Here is a 25,938-nt window from a genome sequence, read left to right on the forward strand (position 1 = left end):
AGCATCTTGGTGGCCCCTCTGGTCTCGAGGGTGCTGATAGATTCAGTGTAGAGCCCAGTTTGGCTTTAGCCCTACCACAGCTCAGAACTTCTGAGTTCAATAGATATACCATCCTCAGCTTATCTCAGTAGCAGAGATTACAGGCATGTACCACCACACCTGACTATTCATGTACTTTGACCTTTTATCTATTATAAACTAAGGGCTCTTAAACTTGAGTGATGGTTGGTTCCTCTGTACAGTCTGTTCAACCTAATAGTTATTTTGAGTAGGAAGACTCAACTTCCTGAGTTCAAATCTGGCCTCAGATACTTATTAGCTGTGTGACCCTGGCAAGTCTCTTAACCCTGTTTGCCTCAGTTTCCTCATCTGTACAATGCGCTGGAGAGGGAAATGGCAAACCATTCCAGTATCTTTGCCAAGAAAACCCCAAATGGGGTCACAAAGAGTCAGACACAACTGGAAAATGACTAAACAACAGAGACTGTACAAAAAGGCCCTGCCCTTCATTTAGGAAAAGTAGAGGCAGAAGCCCACTTTCATATGATGGATTTGGAGTCAGAGGTTCAGGTCCCAGCTTTGCTACTCTCTACCTTTGTCAACTTGGGCGAGTCACTCCCCTTCTCTGAGATAGGGTTTCCCAATCTTTGATATGAAGAAGTGGAACCATACCGTCTCTGAAGTCCAGCTCTGGGCCCTGTAAGTTGCTGTTCCAATGATCCTGGCACCAGGCTATGGGCAGAACGCCAAAACTGTGAATTCTGATAGTAACCTTGACTCTACGCTGATCTCTTGTGTAACATGATGTATCTTGTCAGTCTGTCCTTTCAGGTTATGCATTTCCCAGTTCATCTCTCCCTGTATCCATAAACCCTCAGCTACAGAAGGCACCTCCCAAGCAAAGACTTGCAGCGATTGCCTCTGCAGGCCCAGCTCTGCCAGTGTCTTACAAAGGAAGTCCTCAGAGTGACAGCAGTGATTCTGAGGTAGAGTGCAAGACAGAATCAGAAGAGCAGCCTCCCCAGACTGGTAAGTATAGGGTCTGTGCTGGAGGAGAGAAGACTTTGGGGGATTAACCAAGCCTGTTAGCATGAACCACCTTACCTGGAATTCCTAGCAACTGTAGCTAGGGGCAGTGTTAACTAGCAGCTTAAATATGGGCTGACTGTGCCCCCATGTTAGTGTAGGCAGGCCTGCACAGCCTATGGCCCACAGGCCGCTTGTGGCACGCCAAAGGATTTCAAGCAGCCCGTGAAAAATGTAGGGGAAAACATCCTTTGTACGTAGAGGAAATCCTTTGGTGGGCCACAGGTTGCGCAGACCTGGTGTAGGGGCTTTCATTACATTTTCTTCAGAGGTTACTCAGAAATACTCAAGTAGACATGGGAAAAGCATACTACTGTCCTAGGATCAGATGGCAGTAATCATACCTACAAGAAGTAGTTGTAAGAGGTGTGTGTGTATATGTCCATGCATGTGCACACATAACATAACATTTGCAGGGTTTAGAGTTCATCATTGCTGGTGATTATAAGACTGGTCTCTGTTGTTCTGCTTAGGCAGAATTGGCGTGTATATCATCCCTGGACTGTTTATAAGAGTTAACTTGGAGCTGTGTCTTAGATTCAGATGGCAGGCCATAATTGGTCCCATCTCTTTCATATCCTTCTGAGGGACATTTCATGTTTAGTTCATGAAATTAGAAGTGCAAGAGATGAATCCTGTCTTTCCTTTTTTCCACCCTCGTTCCAGGAAAAGTATACATATTGCTAAAGGTGCTGCTAGTTTTATCTGTTTATAGGGAAAGGACCATGTAAGAGCTGAAGAGGTTAACAGCCCTTCAGAAAACTAAACGTGAAAGGGGGCAGCTAGGTGGCACAGTGGATAGAGCACCAGCCCTGGATTCAGGAGGACCTGAGTTCAAATCCGGCCTCAGACACATAACACTTATTAGTTGTGTGACCCTGGGCAAGTCACTTAGCCCTATTGCCTAGCCAAAAAAAAAAAAAACTAGGCGTGAAAGACCAGCCATCCCAGATGTCATTAGTTTCCTAATTTAAGCACAAAACAGCAGTGAGATTCCCAGAATTTGCTCTTAAATCTTAGCCAAAGGAGACAGTCCTAGCTCCCTGCGGGATGGACACTCTTGGGGGGGAGAGGGGGTGGGAAAATTGGGGGTCCTTTTATCTTCACCAGCAGTCTCCTGAAATAAAATCTTAGAAGGGAGACATTTGTTTTAGATGCACATTCTTGTGTATTACTTAGGCACTTCTAAAGTTATGTTGAGCTTGTATACACCTCCTGAAGTCTGTGCATTTTCCTTTGTGTTACAGTTTTTAAAGGGGCAGCATGACATAGTGGGTAGGGAGCTGACCTTGAAGCCAGGAAAATCTGGGTTCAATCCCTGGGTCTAACACATATTAGCTCTATGACCTTAGATAAGACTTCATAGTGTCCTGAGCGACTCTCTAAGACTGTTAAGTTGCAGGAAAGGTACCATCTTAAAATGATGGAAGGAGCTCCCTCACCTGAGAGTTTGCTATAAAATTACCTAGGTCCGTACCCATGAAATTACAGATCCGATCTTTATCCCTATCAGAATGTTTATCATCAGTCCACAAGCATTTGTTAAGCACTGCTCTTTGCCAGGCACCATTGCTGGGGATACAAATACAAAGAATGAAACAGTCTCTCCTCACAGGGAACTTACCTCTTTTATTTATCTATCTATTTGTCTGTTTAATTATTTTTGACATTCATTTTTTAAACTTTGGAATTCCAAATTCTCTCCCTCCCTCATAGCGCTCTCCTATCCATTGAGAATGCAAGCAATATGATATCAATTATGCCTGTGAAATCATGTAAAATATATTTCCATATTAGCTATGCTGCCCCCAAAAAATAAATAAAAAGCAAGAAACATAAAGTGAGAAAAAGTATGCTTCAGTCTGCACTCCGTTTATCAGTTCTTTCTCTGGAGGGGGACAGCGTTTTTCATCACGGGTCCTTTGCAATTGTTTTGGATCACTGTATTGATCAGAGGAGCTAAGTCTTTCACAATTGATCAGTCATCCTTACAATATTGCTATTACTGCGTACAGTGTTCTCCTGGTTCTGCTAACTTCACTTTGTATCAGTTCATATAAATCTCCCCAATTTTTTTTAAACCATTCTACTCCTCATTTCTTACAGCACAATAGTGTTCCATCACAATCATATACCACCACTTATTCAGCTGTTCCCCAGTTGATGGGCACCCCTCAATATCTAATTCTTTGCCACCACAAAAAGAGTTGCTATGAATATTTTTGTACATCTAGATCCTTTTCCCTCCAGAATGGACTAGCTCACAACTCTACCAACAGTGCGTTAGTGTCTCTGTTTTTCCACATCTCCTCTAGCATTTATCGTTTTCCTTTTCTATCATGTTAGCCAATCTTAAAGGTGTGATATGGTACCTCAGAGTTGTTTTAATTTGCATTTCTCTAATCAGTAGTCATTTAGAGCATTTTTTCATTTGACTACAGATAGCTTTGATTTCTTCTTATGAAAACTGCCTGTTCATTTTCTTTGATCACTTATTAATTGCAGAATGTCTCCGATTTTTATATAAATTTGACTCAGTTCCCTATATATTTGAGGAATGAGGCCTTTATCAGAGAAATTTGATGTAAATTTTTTTTCCCAGTTTCCTACCATCTTTCTAATTTTAACTGCATTGGTTTTGTTTGTGCAAAACTTTTTTAATTTCATGTAATCAAAATTATCTGTTTTATTTCCTATAATCCTCTGTATCTCTTGTCTGGTCTTAAACTCTTCCCTTATCCATAGATCTGACAAGTAAAATTTTCCATGCTCTGTTAATTTACTTTTGATTTATCACCCTCTTTAGAGCTAACTGGTTTACCCATTCTGACCTTATTTTGGTATATAGTGGGAGCTGTTGGTCTGTACCTTGTTTCTGCCAAACTGATTTTCAGTTTTCCTAGCAATTTTTGTACAGTGGTGAATTCTTGCCCCAAAAGGTTGGATCTTGGGGTTTATCAAACACTAGATTACAATAGTCATTTACTACTGAGTATCATGTGCCTAATCTATTCCATTGATCCACTGCTGTCTTAGTCAGTACCAGATTGTTGTGATGATTACCACTTTGTAATATAGTTCGCAGTCTGGCTTTGTTCGGCCACCTTCCTTCACACTTGTTTTTTCTCTGGTTCCCTTGACATTCTTGACATTTTGTTCTTCCAGATGAATTTTTTTTCCAGCTTTACAAAATAAATTTTCGGTGCTCTGGTATGGCACTGAATAAGTAAATTAATTTAGATAGGATTGTCGTTTTTATTTTATTGGCTCCGACTCATGAGCAATTACTATTTCTCCGCTTGTTTAGATATGTCTTTATTTGCGTGAAAAGTATTTTGTAATTGTGTTTATTTAGTCCCTGGGTTTGTCTTGGCAGGTAGACTCCTAAGTATTTTCTAATATCTGCAGTTATTTCAAATGGAATTTCTCTTTCTAACGCTTTCTGCTAAGTTCTGTTGGTAATATATTGAAATGCTGCTGATTTATGTAAGTTATTTTAGAACCTACAACTTTACTAAAGTTGTTAATTGTTGAAGCTAGTTTTTTGCTTGATTCTTTAGGTTTCTCTAAGTACACTATCTTATCATCTGCATTTTGTTTACTCGTTGCCTGCTTTTATTCCTTCAGTTTCTTTTTCTTATCCTGTTGCTGTAGCTAGCATTTCTGATACAATATTAAAGAATTCTGGTGAGTTTCCTGAGGCTTGATTGGATATTATGTGTGACAGTTGAAGGCCAAACATAAACTGTTTTATTCCAGAGTCCATGACACCATTTTTTTTTTCCTGATCTCCAGGGAAAAAATTGAAGACCTCAGTCTCCAGGCATCAGTCGATTGGAAAGGGGTTCAAGTCAGGCGCAGTCGATTGTAAACCTGCCTCACCCAAACATGGGATCAGCTGTCAGAGTCCCGTAAAGTCTATGGATCCTTCCAACCTCCCTTCTCTAATTCGGCTACAGATCTCAAGTGCTGATGAGAACTCAGAGCTTAACAATGCATCTCTCAACTCCAAGGCCTCTGGAATAAGAATGCTCAGTGACTTGCTGAAGCTAGAAAAGAAGAATAAAAGTACTGAATCCTCAAAGTCAGGCAAGGGGAGCAAGAAATCAAAATCAAAACGAAAACTGACAGAAGACAGCCCTGTTGCTAAAGCCCCCAAGAGCAAGAAGAAGAAGTTGATGAGTGAGGTCCCTAAGGAAGGGGAGACTTTGCAAGAAAAAACCATTGGGACTACCAAGGTGGGGAAAAAAGAGAAAGCAAGTGGTGATGCTAAAGAAAAGAAGCCAAAGGGGGTTCATAGCTCCAAGAAGAACAAAGAGAAGCCACAAGGAAACATTACAGTCACAGTGGGAGAAAGTGGAAAAACGCTAGGCCCCAAGACCAAAAAAGAGAAGAAGCAAAAGAAGAAATCTGACAAGAGTAAGTGCCTGATATTCAGCATCTAAAATCTATCTTTCAGGACCCTGTGAGAACATGGAGCCTCGTGTTCCCTGTCGAGAGTCAGAGAAGTCCCCAGACTTCTCAGGGGGAAGCCACTGATGGTGTTCTTTCAGTAGCAAAAAGATGGTGTCCAAATGGTGGGCGCTCCCAAGGACTGGCAGCAGTGACATCGCTTACGTCCTTGCTGCCAGACTGCCCTTTCCCATTTCTTATAGTAGAGCGTGGCTGAGGTTGTGTCCACTTGTTCCGTACAACTCTTGTAAAAATAGTCTGCAGACTTCCATGTGATCCATGTGATCTTTGAACTTCGCTGATTTGAGGGGAGGTTAGGAGGAGGGGGTCTGTTTCTGTCAGTTTTCAGTCAGACCTACACCGGTGCAGGTTTTCAGGACTGGAGGGGACCTTTCATGCCATAGAGTCCAGCCATACTGTTTTCCTGACCTAGAGAGGGGATGTGCCTTGACCAAAGTTATGCACATCAGGTCTCTCACGTCTTAGTCCAGTGTCTCTTTCTACTACACAACTGTGGAAGCCTTCTCCTGCTTCTTCTAGCTCTAGTCTCTAGGTGACTGAGTAGCCACAGAATGTGAAAATGTATGTGTGGATTCCACATGAAATCCCAAAGCTACCTCACCCTTCTGGCTCAAATTTTTACCTTGTTCTTGAAATCTCTGACATCCCAGGTTCCCTCTTGCTTTCTCATGCCCCAACCCTGTAAGTAACAGGGACAGTTCTAATAGCCATTATTTATAGGAGTCATTCCTCTTCTCCTACTTCTAGAGAAAAAGAGCAAGGACAAAAAGGATAAGAAGAAGAAAAAGCAGTCCATTTCCAAAAATCCTGACCCTGCCTCAGTATCCCTCAAGAAAGAGAAGAAAAAGGTAAGCTGTGGTATTGAGCAATATAATTATGCATAAGTGGGTATAACATCCATTTTTTTTAATTGAAATAGTATCATAGAAACCATGAAACTCACCACCAAGATTCACCCTTGTTAATTTACAGAAAGGGGTATTAAAGTAATTTAGGTGGAGTGGTTTGACTAAGGTCATCACACAGATAGTAAATAAGAGAATTAGGATGTGAACCAGTTTTACCCAGACTCCAGCTCTGTTCACACTACCCCACACTGTCCTCTCACTCCATTCACATTCCACATTCATTTTTTAGCTCTGTTAGTGGGAAAATACAGGTGTGGTGTTTGGCTTTACTCAGCTAGTAATTATAGGTGGCATTTCTTTACACCTATTATCTCATTGAGCTCTTGCAATACCCCTGTGAGATCCTTGGCACAATATCATTATCCCTATTTTAATGTTATATCTTTTTGGACTAGACCTATGATTCTATTGGTTTAGGGAATTCCCAAGGAGGAAACTCCTTCCAATACTGCTGTTATTTTGATGATAACAATAGCACGCGCGCGCGCACACACACACACATACACACACACACACACAGAGTATTCTGAGGTTTAACATGGCCTTTCTTTATGCTAATCCTATGATATATAGCGAGTACTGGCAGTAGTGTCGCCATTTCACAGATTAGTAAACAAGCCCAGAGAGAGGGAAGAATGACTTGTCTCAGGTCACACCTACAGTCAGTGTTAGCAGCAGGGCTCAGATATAGGTCTCCTGGCCTTCCACTATACCAGGGTTTCTTAACTTAATTTTTGTCCTAGATCTCTTTGGCAATCTGATGACACTTATGGGCCCCTTCTCTCAATGATGCTTTTAAATGCACAACATTGAGGATTACAAAAAAAAAACCCAATTATACTGAATAGTTTTCAGAATAATAAATAAATTCACAGGCTCCAGGTTTAAGAACCTTTATACCATATCATGTTTCTCCCCATTTTATAGATAAGAAAGATATAATTCCTTGAGATAAAATAATTTATTCAAAGCCTTATAGCTGGTAAGGGATAGCACCAATATTTGAACCCAAATTCAGGGACTCTTTCACAAGATCATGGAGCCTGGGTTGATGAGTCCAAACCTTCTGGTATGAATTCTGTTTTAGCCAGTTGTTGAAGATTATCATGTGTTTGCTTCCACCATTAGTACCAGAAGGAAGTAAATAGTGTATAAGCTCTTTGAAAGCAGGGACTGTCTCATTTTAACTCTTGTTAAAGCCAGGAAGATTAGGTTCACATCTCATCTCTGATACACACTGCTTGTGTGATCCTCAATATCCCCAAGGGTGGTAGAGTCATTGTTTGATCATTTCAGTTGTGTCTAACTCTTCATGACCCCATTTGGGGTTTTCTTGGCAAAGATACTGGAGTGGTTTGCCATTTCCTTCTCCAGCTCATTTGACAGATGAGGAAATTAAGGCAAATAGGGTTGCACAGCTAGTAAATGTCTTGAGGCAAGATTTGAACTCAGGAAGCTGAGCATTCCTGACTTCAGGCCCAGTACTCTATCCACCGTACCACCTAGCTACCATATTATGGTAGAGCCATATTAAAATGTAATTGGGAAATATTTAACAGAATTAATAAAAATGCCATAGAACACAGGTGATGTTAATAGGTAGTTTTCTAAGTCAGTCTGTGGCCAGCAAGCATCCTTATGTTCAGTGTAGTGGCCCCTGTTTCTGTATGAGTTTGATACCATTGCTCTAGGGAACTCTATAAGATTGTAAAGATTTAGAGAAGGTGCCAGCCTAAATTGGCAGTAGGAGTTTCCTCATCTGGGAGTGCTCTGCATCAATGAAAAAGCAGGTCCAGTCCCCATCCTGGCACCCAGCACAGTACCTTGTACCTAGTAAGTGTTCAGTAAGCACTTGTTGTGTTAAATTGACCCTCATTCATTCCTTCTCGGCTCCTGGTTCTTTTCTGAGGGTCCTGAATTTGTACTAGCAGTGCACATATGGTAGGCAGCAGGTTGTAGCTGACAGCAGCCAGAAAAGACTGAGGACCCAAGGCAGAGAAAAACAAGGATGTTAACCACATCCTCCAAAGACGTGAAGTTCTTCAAGAAGGCCCGATGGAGGGCTTGTATGTCTGCCCGCCTGGGTCTGTTGGGTCCCGATTCTCTCTCCAGCACTTGTTTCATCCACATTAGAAAGCACTGTCAGCGTCACCTAGATTTGATAGAAAACCTGCCCCCCGGCCTTTATGACTTTTGTACATTTCTCTGTTTTTTTTTCCTCTGCAGAAAAAGAAAGTTAAACAAATAGATTGAGAGGCATTAAGCAGCAGGTAATAAACGGTCTTCCTGTCTTGTGTACTCTGGGTGGGATAACCCTATGTGGACATACTTGTGGCTCATTTCCCCAAGCATTGGGCCTCACTGAGTAGAGAGTAGCTTTTTCTCTGCCCTCCTCAAAAAATTCTGCTTCTCAGGTTGTGATCCTGGATGCACAGCCCCCTTGAGCCTTTGGAGTGTCCTAGAAAGACGCCCTGCAGAGGTCCTGAGCTCTGGCCAACAGCAGAGTGGGCCTACAAGTTTACTCTGCTTTCCTGTGTGTCTAAACATTAAACCCACTGTTTACCCCCAAATCAGTGCATTCTGATACATCACATGTGAGGAGCAACTTGCGGGTTACTTCCTCTGGGGTCTCCTTGACCTTTTTTATTTATCACTCGTAGTTGGTGGGAGTTCTGTTCTGCCTTCTTTGCTTTGCATCACATCGTCAAGGTCTTGATTTCTTTATGAATCTAAGCTTATTGTCATATTCCATTATATTAACTTACCACAACTCATACCATAATTTGTTTAGCTGTTGCTCACTTGTTTCCAGCTTTTTTTTCTTATTGATAACTCAGGATATGGTCCCAGTAGTGGGAATATTGGGTCAAAGGATAGGATCATCTTTGTAGCCTTTGTAGTTTGTTGCCAGAGCCATTTCCAGAAAGGTTTTCGTAATTTGCTGTTACCAGCAAACGTGACCTTAAGCTGTTTTTCCACAGCCATGCCAACACTGAGATTTTTTAAATTAATTGTGCCAGTTAGTGTTAGACAGGTGCTGCATAGTACCTCAAAGTTGCTTTAATTCACATTTCTTTGATTTATTTTTACATGTTCTCCAAATATGTATTTACCATTTGTATTTCCTCTTTTGTACATTGTCCACAATTTTGGGGCTATTTGCCCATTAGAGATGAGGTGTTTGTTTTTCTCTCAGATAATAGGGAAAAGCAGACCATTCGAGGCTGTTGCTCTGATTTCCACTGGACTTGATAATGTCCTTTTCATTTGCAGCAAGTATCCTTTTAGCCATTTGGGTCCTTGCTCTTGCTTTCTGGTGGGTTGTTTTTCCCTATAACAACAAAGACTACCTTATGGATAAGGGTTGGGAAAGGCAAGGGGAGAGGTCCAGGTCAGGGTTTGTGGATATGGATTTAAAGATAAGGAATAGAAACAGAAAATTAGTGAAGCTGCTCCACCTCCACCCCCATTTTTTATAGTCACAGTGGGATAAGCTCATTCTTTTCCTCTGTTTTGTTTTGTTTTTAAGAATACAAAAGCCAGAAAGTCTTATGTGTTTTCTTTCCTCTAGGATTTCTCTAGCCAAGTCTTGAATGTCGATGTCAACCTCCCACTTGGGGGAAAAAAAACCCAACCAAATCCCAGCATGACCCGTGAGCCAGTGGATCCAGCAGGAGCGCACTAGGGCACCGAGAGAGCGCACTGCACTCAAATGTGTCCCTAATGAATTGAGTGATCTCCATAGAGATTATACCCAATATTTATATATGTATGTATATGTATGTATATATATATATATGTACAGTATTTTTTTAAAAGAGAGACTCTCCCTTTCTCCCACTGACATTCCTTTGGTACTCCTTGGCTGCAGAGCCTTTCCTTCCAAACTTTGCCTAGAAGACCTGGGGAATGCCACGGCTGCCCCTGTGGAGACAGAGCTCATCCTCATGGAATCTTGGTCTCAAGCAGGTGGCTGCACTTGAGTGGCTTTCCTGTGTCTTAACTTTTTATCTAACGTGTTTATACAGAACTCTGCAAATAAAAGATTGGTGTGGAAGAGTCCCTGACTGCTGTGTGTGGGTTGGGGAGGAGGGGAAGGGTCCTGGCCCAGACTGGTTATTGTAATTGGTGGGAGGACCTGTTAAATGCACTAAGGTAGTGGACAAAAGCAGGCATATCCCAGCCAGAAGAAAGGAGTGCTCCCATTTGAGGGAGCACTGTCTTTTTTTTTTTTTTTGGCACAAGATGATGACAATGGCCAATATTTACATAGATCTTTAAAGCCTGAAAAGCACTTTACATAAATTTATCTCAACTGAGTTTCACAACCCCTTGAAGCAGGTACCATAAGGGAGGTCTGATGATTTGCCTGCAGCCACTGAGTTTGAATCCAGTTCTTCCTGATTCTATGCCCACCACTGTACACCATACCATGTTGCCTTTCGGCAGTTCACATAAGAAACAATTGATTCTGTCTGTGACCTCAAAGTGAATATGAAAAATCCCTGATGGAAACCTAGTTGCAGAGCAGAAGAGGTGATAATCTTCGCATTCGAGCCCGCAGACCTCATTGAGTAGGTCCAGTGCTGGGGACCCTCTTTTGAGGAAGGATGTTGGCAAGAGAGCAACCAGACTAGGAAGGAGATTAGAGCCCACGTAATGAAAATGAATTAAAGAAACATGGGAGTGTTTAACCCAAAAGGGAAGACTTAAGGCAAAGCTTCACAGCTGTCATTAGAGGATCGCACGGCTTTTCTTTTATCTTCAAGAGGAGCTAGACTTGTTTTGTTCAGCCTTAGAGGAGAGAACAGGGACCAGTGGGAAAACATTCCAGTGATGCAGGTTTATTTTTTACTTTAGGAGGGAAAGTTAGTGTAGAGTTGAAGTTGTTCAAAAGCTCATTGAGCTGCCTTGAGAGAAAGGGAACTCCCCATTGCTGTCCATCCATTCTGGGGGGTATTACAGAGGAGATTCCTGCTGAGGGATTCTTTGGGCTGGGTGCTCTCCCAAGCCTGAATTTAATGAGACCCTGTAGTATGCATACTAAAAACATCTGGTGTTTTATTTCCTTGTTCTTAGGACTGGGGGGATTGAAGCAAGCTGTGGTCTTTCCTTGCATGTGAGGGAGACAGGCTTGTTTTTGTCTTGTCAGAAGGAAACTGAGGCCCACAGAGGGAAGTGACCTGGCCAGTCACGTAGCTAATGAATTGGGGAGCCCAGACTAAGAACCCAGGTTTCTCAGTTCCACTGTGGAAAGAATCGAGCACTTGAATTTGTCGTCAGCCTCTTTTATCAGTGTCCAGAAATGGAGGCTCTGTATTCCCTATCAATTGCCTTATCGTGGGGATTAATTTCACCAAAGTGATGGGATTCATCCCCCAAATCAAAACAAATTTCTCCATTTTCTGGGTCTATCAGTAGGCACCCATAAGTGGCTGCTTTATGCTGGGTGAGGAGGATACAAAGAGAAGCTTCTTATCTAGCAAGTAGAGACATTGTGTACATATGTAAAATAGATGCAAGATAATTTAGGAAAGGCGGTGGCACTAAAATGGAAGGAGAGGAGACGGGAAGACTTCATATACAAGACGATGCTTGAGTTGAGTCCAGTTTAAATCCAGGGATTCTAAAAGGTCTCCACCTAAGGACTAAGTGTGTTTGTAACAGGTTTTGTTTTTCTTGTTTTCTAAGTTGGGGATAACAAGTGAGGAGGAAAGTAATGTGGACCTGAAAATAAAATTGAATTAGGGGAAAAAATAATCCCAACTTTGACATTATCTGTGTGACCTTGGGCAAGACATAACCCCTGAGCCTCAGTTTCCTCATCTGTAAGAAAGGGATAATATTCATGGTACCTACTTTTACCAAATTTATTGCAAGGATCAAATTAAGTAATAAGGTAATCACATGGCAAAGTTTGAAGGGCAAAAAAAAAAACCTTTTTATTACACATATTTCCTTCCATAAGAAAAAGAAAGCTTAACTAGGAACCAAGAGACTAGATTCCTTCTCTACCACTTCCCTAATTATCTCTGTGGCCATGAGCTAGGTACCTGGACCTCAATCTCCATTTGTAAGATAGGTATTGGACTAGAGCCAGGGGTTCTTAATAACAACCATAATAGCTAGCATTTATATAGTACTTTAAAGTTGGCAAAGCGCTTTACAAATATTCCCATTTAATCCTCACAGCCACCCTGGGAGGTAGATGCTATTATTATCCCCATTTTGCAGATAAGGAAACTGAGGCAGGCAGCCGTGAAGTGAGTTACCCAAGGTCACTTAGACACTCATAAGAGTGGCTGATTTCACCTTTGCAACATCTCTCAAATACACCTCCTTCTGTCCCCTGACACTGCCACCACCCTCATGCAAGTCCCTGTCACCTCATGCCTGGACTATTGCAATAGTTTGCTGGTGGGTCTGCCTCCAGTCCGTCCCCCGTTCGGCCACTAAAATGACTTCACTAAAGGTCAGATCCCACCCTAGCTCCCTATTCAGTAAACTCCAGTAGCTCCTATGGCCTCCAAGGTCAAATAAAAAATCCTCTGCCCAACATTCAAAGCCCTTTGTAACCAAGCCCCCTCCTTCCTTTCCTGCTGCCATTCATACCTTACCTCCCAGCTTGTAATTTTGGATCCAGTGACCCTGGCCTCTTTGCTGTTCCTCAAACAAGACACGCCATCTCCTGACTGGGCATTTTCTTTAGCTGTCCCCCATGCCTGGAATGCTCTCGCTCTTCTGCTCTGACTACTGACCTCCCAGGCTTCAAGTCCCAACTAAAAACCCACCTTCTCCAGGAAGTCTTACCCAAACCCTCTTAATTCCAGTGTTTCCTTATGTTCATCTTTTCACATTTATCCTGTATATAGCTTGTTTATGTTTGCTTGCATGTTGTCTCTCCCATTAGACTGGGAGCTCCTTGAGGGCAGGTTCTGTCTTTTGCCTCTTTGCATCCTTAGTTCTCAGCACAGTCCCTGGCACATAGTAGGTGCTTAATAATTGTTTGCTAGCTTTTCCAGGTCATGGATCTCTCTGACAGGCTGGTGAAGATTTAGGGACACCCTTTCAGGGTATTTTGTTTTATTTTTTTATAATTTATAAAATAAAATACATAAGACTACAAAGGGAACTAATTATATTGAAATAATTATAAAAATAGATTAGAAAGCAAGTTCATGGACTCCCATCTCCCAGGTTAAGAGCCCTTGAACTAGGCAGTTTCTAAGTCCCCTTCAGTGTTTTAGAGTGAATCGAAGAGAAACATGACACTATTTCCGTTTCCTACCTTATTTTAATGTGAAACTTCTGTTTCTTACAAGCAGATGAGATAGCAAATGAAAATACCTTTCTTACAAGGGTGAAGGAGATGCATAAGCTAGACAGTAATACTCAAGAAAAAGGAAAGAAATTTGCCCACACGTCCGCCCCCTTCCCCACCTTTCCCCAGTTAATGTGATTAAGAAGCGTGGTGTTGCCAGGCACTGCTACAGAGAAACAGGAATAGGTTGTGGAAGGAAGAAGGGAGGGCCTTGGGCAGGAGAAGGGAAGTTGATCTGTTTGACTTGATGACATCTCCCCTGAAACCCAAAATGTAGATTATTTGGTACCTGCTCTGGAGGGCGGGGATGGGGGGAGAGGGGGATTCACTTCCCCGTCATGGGTCAAGGGAGCAGGTCGATTTGTCCTGAACTCTTGTTCGTAGGCAGGTGGTTCAATCTTGAGTATCAAGTTGAGGATCTAACCTGGGCCCCAGAGAAAGTGGGATTTGGGGTTTCTGGCTGAGTGGGTCAGGGGAAGAAGACAAGGAAGGGATGGACAGATGGATGGATCCTGGAGTTGGGTAAACAGATCAGCATTCTAGTGGTAGCCACACACTTTGCAGGTCTGGGACTGTTTGATTAGCCCTTGCAGTTCTTATTTCTCTTAGATCATTGCTGAGGGAGAGAAAGAGAGGTGAAAGGTTAAGGCCTCACAACTCAGGAGCCTTGCATCCACCCTATCCAGGAAAGCCCCACCTTCTCCCCTCCCCACCCCTCTTGAGTGTCCTCCACTTTCTTCCCCTCCTGATCAGTTTGGTTGGTTGGGGTTAGGGACAACCTTGCAGGAGTCTGAGCTGCCTTGGTCCCCTAACCTACCTGCTTAGGAAGACCCAGTCCAGAAGAAATCAGCTCTTCAGTATCCAGGGGACCTGAAAGTGGAGCAAGCAACTTGTTCCCTACTGACCCAGCATGGGACTGGACCTTTACCCTACCCTAAAGGAGGTCAGGGGAGCCCAGGGGATAAAAAAGATGCTTCAACCTGGGACGGTTCCATACCTGTGCATCACGACTGGGCACGGTAATGAGTGCTGGGGTTGGATGGACAGGTGAACAAGAGAGTGAGTGAGTGTGTGTGTGAATTAAAAGATTACTATGCATCAGGGTTTCTGGAAAGACAAGACTGACCATGCCATGGTGGTTAAGAGGACCTCCTACCCCCATGCTATATGCTTACCATGGCAGTCATGGCGATCACGGCTCTTGGTGTGGGGGACCTCGGTGCCATTGGCGTAGACACACCAGCAAAAGCCAGTGCTGCCATGGCACTGAAGGGGCTCATAGTTGCCATTCTCGTCGCACTTGGGGCAGAACTTGCCCGGGTGGACGGGAGGAACACAGCTGGCCTCAAGCTGGCACTTGGTCAGAACTGAAGCAATAGGTTTGGGAGACAGATGGTGAGCTGGCTCAAGTGCCCGTACGGGGCCCCTGCCTCAAGTTCTACAGCTTCTCACCAGGGCCAGGTGACGCATGCACCAAGCAGAACCCGGATTATGATTGGCCTAGAACCTTCCATACCAGGATCTAATTGGCATCTATTACATGGACAAGGAAATAGGCTGAGAGCAGCCCAGTGACTATAGCATGAGTAGGTTGAGTGGTGGAATTCTGAACCCTAACTCTTTCTCTGAAAATAATAGGATTGTAGACCTGAAAGGGACCCCAAAGTAATCCAGTCTGATCATCTCCACAAAATGGTCCATACACATATCTAAGGTATACTTGATGCAAATCTGAATAGAGAAGATTCATGTGATTCTCCAGAGCAGACTATATCTTCAGCAACAGCTGGCAACAAGCAGCTGAGCAAAGCAAGGACTCTAAGAGCCCACCACTTCTATGCCAGTTTATTCACCAGAGCATAAAGCGTCCTTATAGGCTCACGTCCAGAAAAAGGTGCCGGTGTTTGAAGATCGTTCAATGACTACATGCATCAAGTGAAACATAAAATAGGGAGACACATACGCAAGTGACTAAAGACCCACGTACCTACTTTCTCATCTCTGGGTAACATTTTGAGACTCAACTATGTCCATAACAGTGATATCCTTGATGGAGAGTTGTGATATGAAAAAAGAATTAGACTCTGCTTTACCTCCAAAGGACATAAGAGTAAAGACAGAAGTTGCTAAGAGACAAGTATTGGAAAAACTACCAATTATCTTTCCAAAAGTGAAATGGATTGTCTGGTAATAGTAGGTTCCCCCATACTAGAGATCTTCAAGAAAAGAACAGATGATCGTTTGGGGGAAAATTTGTAGAGGGCCTTCTTATACTGTACAGGGCTTCCAAGGTCCCCTCCAACTCTCTGATTCCTGTGATAGTCCAATTTCTTCATTTTATAGACCTCTTACTTCCCAAAGTCATGATGGTAAATAAGCCTGTTGTACAGAACAGAACCTGAGACCCAGAAAGCAAAAGGCCATAGAAGAACAGGCCTGGCAGTAGACTGTCTTGCTTTTCTTCGTATCCCCAGATTACAGCATAGGACCTTGAACATAGTAGGCATTTAATAAACAAAGACTAAGTTCAATTAAACAGACCCAATGCTAGCCATGTAATAGAGCCCTACGTGTGGAATCAGAAGGCCTCCATTCTTTTGGGTGTAAAAAGGATGGGAAATTACTCTAGGACTAAAAATAGTGAGTTCCTCTTCACTGGAGATCTTTTAAGAGAAGACCAGATGACCATTTGTCAAGGCTGTTGTAAAAGAAATTCCTCCTCAGATATAGATCAGACTTTTGAGACCCCTTCCAACTCCAAAATTCTAAGGCCTGAATTGGAGCGACAGCAACGCTTAGACCCCCTACTACCTCACGGAATGGCGAGCAAAGTGGTCTCTAAATTACCAAGTGTTTCACACACATGAGCCAGGAAGGTTGAAGAATGCTAGAATTGTAAGCATGGAATTGTGGGAAAAGCTCAAGTCAACTGAACAATTAACAGGTTGGTGGAAATACCCAGGATCTCTTCCCACCCATCCCCAGCTATATCATAAGGAAAACCCCCTTTACCTCTCAGTTCTCCCACTATCTTAATACCTGAGCCCATAGACTGGGAAGAATTCACTTGTTAAATGTGTGTATTGGGGATTGGGGGGGTGGGGAAGGGAATGGGGTGTATGTGCAGTTCTAGCTGGGGGAGAAGCTCCTAGAGGTTCCCTCAACCTCCTTCCCTAATACCTTTCTGAGAAGGCTCGATCTTTTCTTCAAACTTCTCTTCATTGGGCTTCTTGCTCATCTCAAACAGAAGCCACTGGTGCATCCAGTTCTCAAAATTCTGGGATGTGGAGAGAGAGAGAAAACCACCTTTCAGCTCCACTCAAAAGATTCAAAAGCCCCTTTATATCATGCAGTCCTACCTCAAGGGGACAGTGAAGAGGAAGGTAGAGAGGCTGGAATTGGAGGTGGGAGATGGGGCAGAGATTTGATCAGAGGACAGGGAAATCATTTCTTCTGAGAGATAGAAAGAAATCCTCTATGGTCTGATTTAGCCCTATCTAAAGCCAAATTTCTCCCCAGATACCTTCCCCCCACCCACCCACCCCTGACTGTAGTCCTGAAATGGCAGGATAAGGGATTCCTGACCTTCCAGTTCTTGCTTTCCATGTTTTTCTTGAGTTGTTTCATGTTCTCCTGAAAGCTCTTGGTCAGCTCAGGGAAAGACCTTCTGGGGTCAGATTGCTACAAAAAGCCAGGAAATCAGAGGGAAGGTTAATAAAAGGTCAGAGGGGACAGGGTCCCTCCTCTTTTCATCATTTCATGCCTAGACTATTGAAATAGCCTTCTGGTTAGTCTCCCTGCCTCAAGTCTTTCTCCACTCCAGTTCATCCTCCACTCAACTGCCAAAGTGATCTTCCAAAAGTGAAGATCTGACCATGTCACTCCCCTACTCAATAAACTCCCTGGCTCCCTATTACTTCCAAGATCAAATACAAAATCCTGTGGCTTGTAAAGCCCTTTACACCTGACCCCTTCCTACCTCTTCAGTCTTTTTGGACTTTACTCTCCCACAAGTATCCTCGCCTTCTTGCTATTCCTTAAGCACGATACTCTCATCTCCTGATTCCATGAATTTTCATTAGCTTGGAACTCTCTTCCTCTGAACCTTCACCTCTTGGCTTTCCGAGCTTCCTTCAAGACTCGGCTAAAATCCTACCTACAGGAAGGTTTTCAAAGTCCCCCTTAATACTAATATCTTCCTTTTGTGATTATCTTCCAATTTATACTATATGTGTCTTATTTGTATATAGTTTGCATTCCCCATTAGACTATACATTTCTTGAGGGCAGGGACTGTTTTTGCTTTTCTACGTATCCCTAGCACTTAGCACAGTGCCTGCCATATAGCAGGCACTTAAATTCTTATTCACCTGACTTCTTTCCTCCAGTGTTGGAAGACCTGATCCATACTGAAGTAAAGCATAAACCCTTGATACCCTGCTTCTCCTAAGTGATCCACAACAGAGGAGTGAGTGATGGAATCTAGGGATGAGAAAGTCCGTCCTCTTAGGGAGGAGTGGAGCTAGGCCCCCAGCCTGGGTGCTATGCCTTCGTAGGTGGGAGTGAAAGATGGGCTGCTAATGGGGTCTCCTACCAGTAACAGGTACTTCACTTGGTCCTCGGTATTATTTCCAATCTTGGTCAAGTCCTGTAATAGAAAAGGAAGAGTAATGAGTCTAGCAATAAGGAGGAACTGAGAAACTGCCTGGAGACTGCTCCGACCCTTGGGGGTCTGCCAAAAGTTGGAAGGAGAAACAGTAGCCACCCCCTCCTCACCACCAAAGACAATGGAGCCTGTTAAATGTCCTTTGAGACAGTCCTCTCCCTTAGGTGCTAGGTCTCCTTGGACCCTCCTCCCACCCCCACTCAGGTATTCCCACAATAACCAAATAGTATTTGTAACCTCCCTAACTCTTTCCCCATCCCAGCCCCCAAATCATTGTTAACCCAGCCTTTTTACCATCAATTCATCTGATCAAATATTTCCTCCAAGGGGAGGTGGTGAGGGTAGGAGACAGTGAGAGCAATGTGAGGGCCTTACCATAGATGGGAGGGTCTCGGGCTCCAGTTCCCTCATGAGCAGGGGTGCAGCCATTCGGAGTTTGCTCATTGGGATGGAAGCTGCAAGAGGAAGAGAGACTTGAGTCGTAGGAAGGGGCTCCAAGTCCAAGATCAGGTCAAGAGAGATGGAGTTTGGCAGTCCCAGAAAATACTCAGGCCCCAATCTCATATGAGGGCACTTTTCCTTGTTCATGACTTTGCACTCATTTCCCTAAGTCAGGGGTGGGGATTTGTTCTGTGAAGTTTGGATTCAGTCAAAGGGTTGCACTTGAGGACCTAGATGGCCACATGTGGCTTTGAGGCCAAAGGTTCCCCACCCCTGACCTAAGCCAGAGGAAAGGGAAGGAGGAAAAGCAGACTCACGCTTAGGGAGCTTCATCTTCAGGGACTCCAGCTGTAGATTTTGAGAAGTGACAGTAAGCTTGTCCAACCTCCCCTGCTGCTGGTACACAAAGTAGATGGTCGCACCTTGGCCAGCAATGAGCAAGGCCATCAGCACAGAGAAGCCAGTGTAAAAGGCTCCCTGGTTACAGGACCTGCTAGGATAGAAAGGATGCTTAGAGAGGTGGAAGGGATCGGGAAAGAGGTCATGTACAAGACTGGAGCCCTGAATTCGGGAATCTGGACACCTGGATGCAAGCCCTGTCACCTCTAGGCTTCAGTTTCATCCTCTGCAGTATGACAAGGTGACCTCAAAGGCCCTTTCTCATCCAGACATGTTGTGATTATCTGATCTTAAGGTCCTAGAATATGGATGGACCATTCTCTTCTCTGTCACTTGGCTAGGTGAAGAAAGGCTCAATCCTATGCTACAGAGTGAGAAGAGAGGAGGGGGCAAGGCAGAGTACAGAAATGAAAGGGAAAATTCCAGCCTCTTCAAAGGAGAAGGTAGAAGTATCCAAGTTAATGCGAAAAGGGAAGGAAATGGAGAAGGGGGGGGGCTAGAAAAGAGCCTGTGATATTTGGAAAGGAGAAGTATGGGGAGGGGGAGACAGCTCCATGAGGAACTGAAATCCTCATGGGAGGGGGAAGGAGAAGCTTCTCATAAATGTATAGTCCTGGGAAGTGGACTAGCAACCAATCAATAAACATTAAGCACCTACTATGTGCTGGGCACTGTGTGAAGTGTTGGGCATACAAAAAGAGGCAAAAAATAGTTCCTGCTTTCAAGGAGTTTACAGTCTAATGAGGTAGACAACATGTAAATACATATATGCAAAGCGAACACATGCAGGTTAATTAGAAAATAATTAGCAGAGGTAAGGCACTGGAATTAAGAAGGGTTGGGAACGGCTTCCTGTAGAAGGTGGAACTAGAACTATGGACCCCTTTGGCAGTCTGGTAAAACCTTCTCAGAATAATATTTATTTTTCAAATCATAAAATATAAATATATAGGGTTGCAGAGGAAACAAATTATATTGAAATGCAGTTATCCACCTAGATCATATCTATCTACCCATTTATGTTTTTAAAAATGAGTTTACAGATCCCAGGTTAAGAACCCTTGGACCTGATGCTGTCTAAGGTCCCTTGCAGCTCTGACATTCTGTGACCGGATTCGGGGGCAGGCTTGGAGGTAAGCAGCAGGAGGAGCCCAATCTCAGGTGTTTTCTCCTCACAGGAGGAATCATAGACGACCAAGGCCATAAGAACTGGAACTGTGAACAGTGCCAAAGACTGCTCCACCTGCAGCCCACCCTTTCCTGGAGAGACAAGAAACTGCTCCCCCCCCCAGAAGCTGGAAACACCTCAAATATAAAACAAAGCAAACTTTACTGTAGGAAATTCAGCCTGGAACCCAAGTACTGGAGTAAGGACTTGGCAAATGATGGGAACAGAGATAGACAACCTTGTTCTGTCTGCAGCACAGAATTCTAAAACATCAGAATTAGGAGGAATTTCAGAGTCAACAAGGATCTATTTAGTGTTCATTATGCAAGAGGCATAGATGATATGAAGAGAGGCTTGCTCTTAAGGACCTCCCAGGTCATTTAGGTCAACCTTCAATTAGTCTGGGGATTTTACCCCTCATTACAGCCCTTAGGCAAAGGCTGGGTGACCTCTTTGGGGTGTATTATGCAGAGTTTTGTTTTTGGAGGTGGCTCAAAATCATCTTGTGAATTATTATTAATCATGCTGTTATATCTCCACTTCCACAAATCATGACTTCAGCTGCCTATCTGGTTACTTCTGCTTAACCTTCTGAGCTTCCCAAGCATATCAACCCTTTTGGCTTCTTCAAAACTCCCATCTGCCCAGCTACAGCTGACGTCATACTTATCTGATTCTCTGATTAGCCTGAAGCACTCAGATTATTTTGGGGTCACTGTCTAGTTTGGGAGTGAAGGATACTGCCCCTTTTGTCCACCTTACGGGGGAAAAAAGGGCAAAACCTCCCAGGGTTTAAAAAAAGGAAGGAGACCAGATGCAGAATCTCTTCTCCTATGAGCATATGTGAATGCATGTTTGTGTGTATGTATGTGCATGACCCCCCTCCTAACTCATCTGTGTTTTTAGGAATAAGAACTACACTAACTTTGCCCCCCCTCCCCAGGCTGTGGTGCTTAGGAGTTCATCCACTCCACTCCAAAAGTATTTGTGAGGATCATCTTAGATGGGTATAGTGTCCTTACTACTACCCCACCAGTCCCTAGGAGGGTGATATGAATGTTTCTCCATTCAAACATACCTTCACCCTCACTTTTGCTAGCAAAAAAAAAAAAACACATGGTTTGCTTTGGTATCGCAAAGGATTTAGAATCGGCAGACTTGGGTTCAAATCTTCACTCTGCCACTTAATCCCCGTTCTGACCATGGTCAGTTAACTTCACTCTCAGCTTCCCCATCTGCAAAATGAGGTTGGACTGGGTAGCCTCTGAGACCCCTTCTGTTTCTAAATCTATGACCCTACAATCTCTGTGGTCCCAACTCCAAATCTTATGAGCCTTTGTTACCTCAACACAAACCCTGGAATGTGGAGATTATGCCTTAGGCTTCTGATAAACCCAGTCCCACCCTAGGTCCTCAACTTGACCAGGTCTCCCCCTGGAGGACCCAGTGCAAAGTTCATTCTAGCAACATCCCCGGTTGGGAACTTCTCAGAAAATCTTTTTACCTAGTAATCTATGACATCATGAGTCAAATCTTGTTCTGATTTGTCTGCCTGACTAATTTCTGGGTACCTGACCAGACCCAGGAAGTTTATGTGGTTTTTTCTCTTTTTTTTTTAGGCAATTGGGATTAAGTGACTTGCCCAGGGTCACACAGCTAGTAAGTGTCAAGTGTTTGGACTGACGCCAGATTTGAGCTCAGATACTCCTGACTTCAGGACCAGTGCTCTATCCACTGTGCCACTTAGCTTCCCCTTTGTGTGGGGGGGTGTGGATGTGTGGGTGTGGGTATGTGGATGTGTGTTTTGGTTTTTCTTTTTTCCCAGACCCAGGAAGTTTGAAGAGCCTCCAAGTGTTCATTTTAAAGGGGATTTGAAGGGGGAGAAACATGCCTTGTAATGGGGGAAGGGAAGGAACCAAATTAGAGAAAAATCAATCATTATTCATTCAGTGAATTTGGGTGAGGCTGAGAGAACGAATAGGCTCCCATAGGTACTTTTAAATTGGGGGAAAGTGTCATTTCTTTGCCCAGGTAAGTTCCATCAACAAGACTGTCACCATTCTCCCTCCCAATCCTAGTTGAGTTTATTTCAAACAAGATGAGGCGATGGGGTTTGGTGGTGGAAAGCACACAATTTGCCATCAGCCAGCTTGGATTTGAGTGGCTCCACCACTGCCTTCCCTCTGGCACTCTGGCCAAATTATTTAACCTCTTTGGCCTCAGTTTCCTTATCTGTAAAATGAGGATGTTATAGATGACCTGTAAATTACTTCCCAGCTCTAAAGCTATGGTCTTGTGATCCAAATCTAAACACTGTCCCACCATACAAGGTCCCCTAAATTCTGGCTTCCACTTGTATCTCCCCAAAATCCTGTACATGCTTTTCTCGTGCTAGTCAGGCTATTTTCCTCACTAGGACCTGAGCAGAATGTAAACCATTCTTCCTTCCTAATGCTTAGTAAAACTTTTTTTTTAACTTAATTTTTTTTCTCAAAAATGTGTTGGTAAAGGTGTGCAATGTCACTTGATCTTTTTATCCACCTGCTTAGGTTCAGAACACAATCTCTGGGGAGTCAGAGAAGATTTTTCTAGCTTGACTTCTAATCCAGCTTCCTTCCTTTTTCTACCCCTCCCCCCCACAGTCTTCCCTAGCAGTCTTCCAAATCCTCCCCACCCACACCACACCCCCACCCCCCACCTCCCAAAAAAGGAAACCCAGACTACAGAACCCAATAACCAATGAACATTAGATTGGTTAGTGACATCATAAATTGCTAGGTAGAACTGTTTCTGAAAGGCTCCTGATTTCACAGATGATCTCGGAATAAACAGAGCAAACCCGCAATTAAGTTTAAAATGTTTTTTTAAAAAATCTTTTCAAAAAATAACATGCAACGTCTTCTCTGGACATTAATTTATAACTCTGATAGATCATGTTATAATTAGTATGTAGATGATATAAATTAAATTAGGTTTTATGAATCTGAGTGTTCACACTATAATTAGTTTTGAGCCCAGGCTTGGGAGTTAGCAGACCTAAGTAAGACCCCTCTCTGGACCTCAGTTTCCCTTTTGAAAAATGAAATTGTAGTGACCAAGGACCTTCACAGCTCTGGTTCCATCATTTTTTTTTAAGTATAGTAAAATGTGGGTGGGTTTTTTTTTTCTAAATGTTATGTAACCTATTCCCTTCTTTAAGCAAACATTTGTATGGTTAAAAAAAAAACCAAACCTCTAAAAATCTGTTTTTTCCGATTTTCGTATTCATAGGACATGAACAAATGTATACGCCCCTTATTTATCTCTTATCCTATTTTTTAAAAAAAAGGCTTTAGCAGTTGGTTGATTAAGAATGGGTGAAGATGGTTTGAGGCTGGACACAGATAGGAGGAAAGCTGGTCATATATTGAGCCTGGAATGGACTTAAGGAGTCACCCTGGTAACCGTGGTATTCCAGCGATCTTCCTTTCTGTATGCAGGCTCAAAATGGGGGGACTTGCACAGATCGTGACTTCAGCTGTCTGTCTGGTTGCTTGGTAGAAACTCAACCTTCTGAGCTTCGCATGAACACCAACTCTTTTGGCCTCTTCAAAACCCCCATCTGCCTGGCTACAGCTGACGTCATACCTATCGAACTCTCTGATTGACTAGCCACGGAAGAAGAGATTTTTGGGGGGTTACTGTCTAAAAGCGCTAGCTTGCAGGCGGGGGTGAGGGTGGGGATTCTGTTCCCATTGTCTTACCTCCTAAAAAGGTCAACAGTACTTTAGTGGAGTTAGAAGAATGAAAGAGACCACATACAATGACCTGAGTGTTATAGTCAGAATTAAGAGGGGGATGCCCCACAGGAGAGCTTGGCTTGAAGAAATCCAAGCAACAGAAGGCGGAGGAGAAGGGAAAGAGGGACTGGCTTGGGCTACTATTAGAGATGGGAGTTTTGGGGAGGAGGAAAGCTCATTCCTCCCTTGGGAAGCCACGATAAGGAGGTCTGAGGAAGCAGCACCCTAGAAGAAAGTCCCCAGATAAATAGCAAGTCCCCAGGGTTTGGGCCAAGAAAACTCTGAGGGAGTCAGGATTGGGGGTAGGGGGTGGGGAGTCCCCTGAGATTCAGAAAGGAGTTAGAGGCAAGATGGAAGCACTAAGAGTAAAGAGGAGAGCCATAGCTTTCCCTTCTAGAAACCTGTAAAGTGAGAATAATGCTCATATTCCCTGCCTTACAGAATGGTTGTGAAGAAAGCACTTTACAAACCTTAGATTGCTGTTACAAATGCGCGCTGTGGGCTTTATACCCAGGCATCCTCAGTAACCATGCACTTCTAACAAAGGAGGCAGCGGCGGGGCCCCCATATGAGCCCTGGCCCTGCTACTCACTACCTCACCTGTAGAGTGAAAGGATCAAACCCAGGCCCTCTCCAACTCTGAATTTATGATACTTACGACCCACCAGCCCAAACTGCTTCTAAAACAAGGGAATAGGAGACTCTGGAAAGAGGAAGGGGAGGAGAAAACCTCCAAAGAAAATCATCTGTTTTGAGTCCCAGCTGAGAGCACCTCGCATCCTTTTAGCTGGCTCTGTTCATTGATTAGGAGAAAATTCATTCTCTCTCTCTCTCTCTCTGCCTATATAGCTGGCTATACAAACATATAGACATTTCACATTGGACTAGATTTGCTAGGTCCCTTGCTACTCTGAGATTTTATAGAGAAAGATTTTTTTTCTTTTTAAAATTTCTGTACCGTTGTTGTCCTCCGGCGCTTCCTCCCAGCATGGGCTGCTGCTCGTGGTTGGAGATGAGGTCTCTCTGGTCCTCCATGGTGTTTGCAGCTGGTTCACCCCTCACAGAGACTTCAGCTGCTGCTAGTCTGACTTCCTCTGCTGCCCTGGGTTCTCTGACCCTGATACACCCAGACCAGCCCTTCAAACTGATGCTGAAGAAGAATTTGATTCGTTCAGGGGGAAGGCCAACCCACCCAGTTAGTAGAAGTGAAAGTCCAAGTTGGAAATACCCAACTCAGATCTTGCCACCGCTCTCCCACTTCAGTGGACAAGGAGGAAGGGGAGTTCTTGGTTCAGGTGCAGAGTCCTGGCATCCCATTGGCTGAGCAGGCAGCATCACTTGCTTCTAGGCAGACCTGTATAAGGAGAGAGCTCTTTGGACCATTAGAAAAAATAGAGATAAGGAAAAGCCAAGACTATTCCTGCTTCTACACATAGCTCTGGAAAGGGAATGTTCTTGGTTCCCCCCACTCTGAGACGGGTAGGGGCCGAAAGAGGCTAACATGTGACCATGAATCCCTTGTCTCCATGACTCAGTTTCCTCCTTTGTAAATAAAGGATTTGGCCCAGAGCATTTCTAAGGTTCCTTCCATCTCTGACATTTAGCACATCGTAGTGTGCTTAATAAATGCCTGACTGTCATTCTGCTGTATAGTTGCTTCCAGTTCTGACATTTTGTTCCAAGGTTCTTTCCAGCTAT

General features: G+C 43.6%; 2 protein-coding genes across 6 annotated transcripts in view; one reads left to right on the forward strand and one right to left on the reverse strand.

Moving 5' to 3' along the window:
* The window catches only part of TCOF1 (treacle ribosome biogenesis factor 1), an 87,207-nt gene extending 76,681 nt beyond the window's left edge, over positions 1-10,526 (forward strand). For all 5 annotated transcript variants that reach the window (XM_020964231.2, XM_020964230.2, XM_020964228.2 and 2 more), the window contains 5 exons: positions 819-1,029; positions 4,882-5,505; positions 6,307-6,407; positions 8,694-8,737; positions 10,039-10,526. In XM_020964231.2, the coding sequence (XP_020819890.1) occupies positions 819-1,029; positions 4,882-5,505; positions 6,307-6,407; positions 8,694-8,720 (963 nt within the window). In that variant the 3' untranslated portion in view covers positions 8,721-8,737; positions 10,039-10,526. The remainder of the gene's footprint in view (positions 1-818; positions 1,030-4,881; positions 5,506-6,306; positions 6,408-8,693; positions 8,738-10,038) is intronic.
* Positions 10,527-13,741: 3,215 nt separating this feature from the next.
* On the reverse strand, positions 13,742-25,480 carry CD74 (CD74 molecule). The gene is made up of 9 exons (XM_020964249.2): positions 25,199-25,480; positions 19,212-19,384; positions 18,829-18,908; positions 18,382-18,435; positions 17,374-17,469; positions 16,969-17,065; positions 14,964-15,155; positions 14,606-14,658; positions 13,742-14,404 (listed from the first exon to the last, which is right to left on the reverse strand). The coding sequence occupies exons 1-9, from the start codon at positions 25,273-25,275 to the stop codon at positions 14,399-14,401; spliced, it is 828 nt and encodes a 275-aa protein (XP_020819908.1). The 5' UTR covers positions 25,276-25,480; the 3' UTR covers positions 13,742-14,398.
* Between the last annotated feature and the right edge of the window lie 458 nt (positions 25,481-25,938).

Source organism: Phascolarctos cinereus, unplaced genomic scaffold (genome assembly GCF_003287225.1).
Source record: "Phascolarctos cinereus isolate Bilbo 61053 unplaced genomic scaffold, phaCin_HiC Scaffold_2;HRSCAF=192, whole genome shotgun sequence".
NCBI lineage: Eukaryota > Metazoa > Chordata > Mammalia > Diprotodontia > Phascolarctidae > Phascolarctos > Phascolarctos cinereus.

Bases quoted from the DNA above. Each gene is read 5' to 3' on its own strand.
- CD74 (XM_020964249.2), bottom strand. From the start codon at position 25,275: ATGGAGGACCAGAGAGACCTCATCTCCAACCACGAGCAGCAGCCCATG. The intron at 18,909-19,211 runs GTGAGTCTGCTT...TTCCTCTTGCAG, and splicing joins GAAGATGAAGCTCCCTAAGC to CTTCCATCCCAATGAGCAAA. The intron at 15,156-16,968 runs GTATTAGGGAAG...CTATTGCTTCAG, and splicing joins GATCGAGCCTTCTCAGAAAG to TTCTGACCAAGTGCCAGCTT.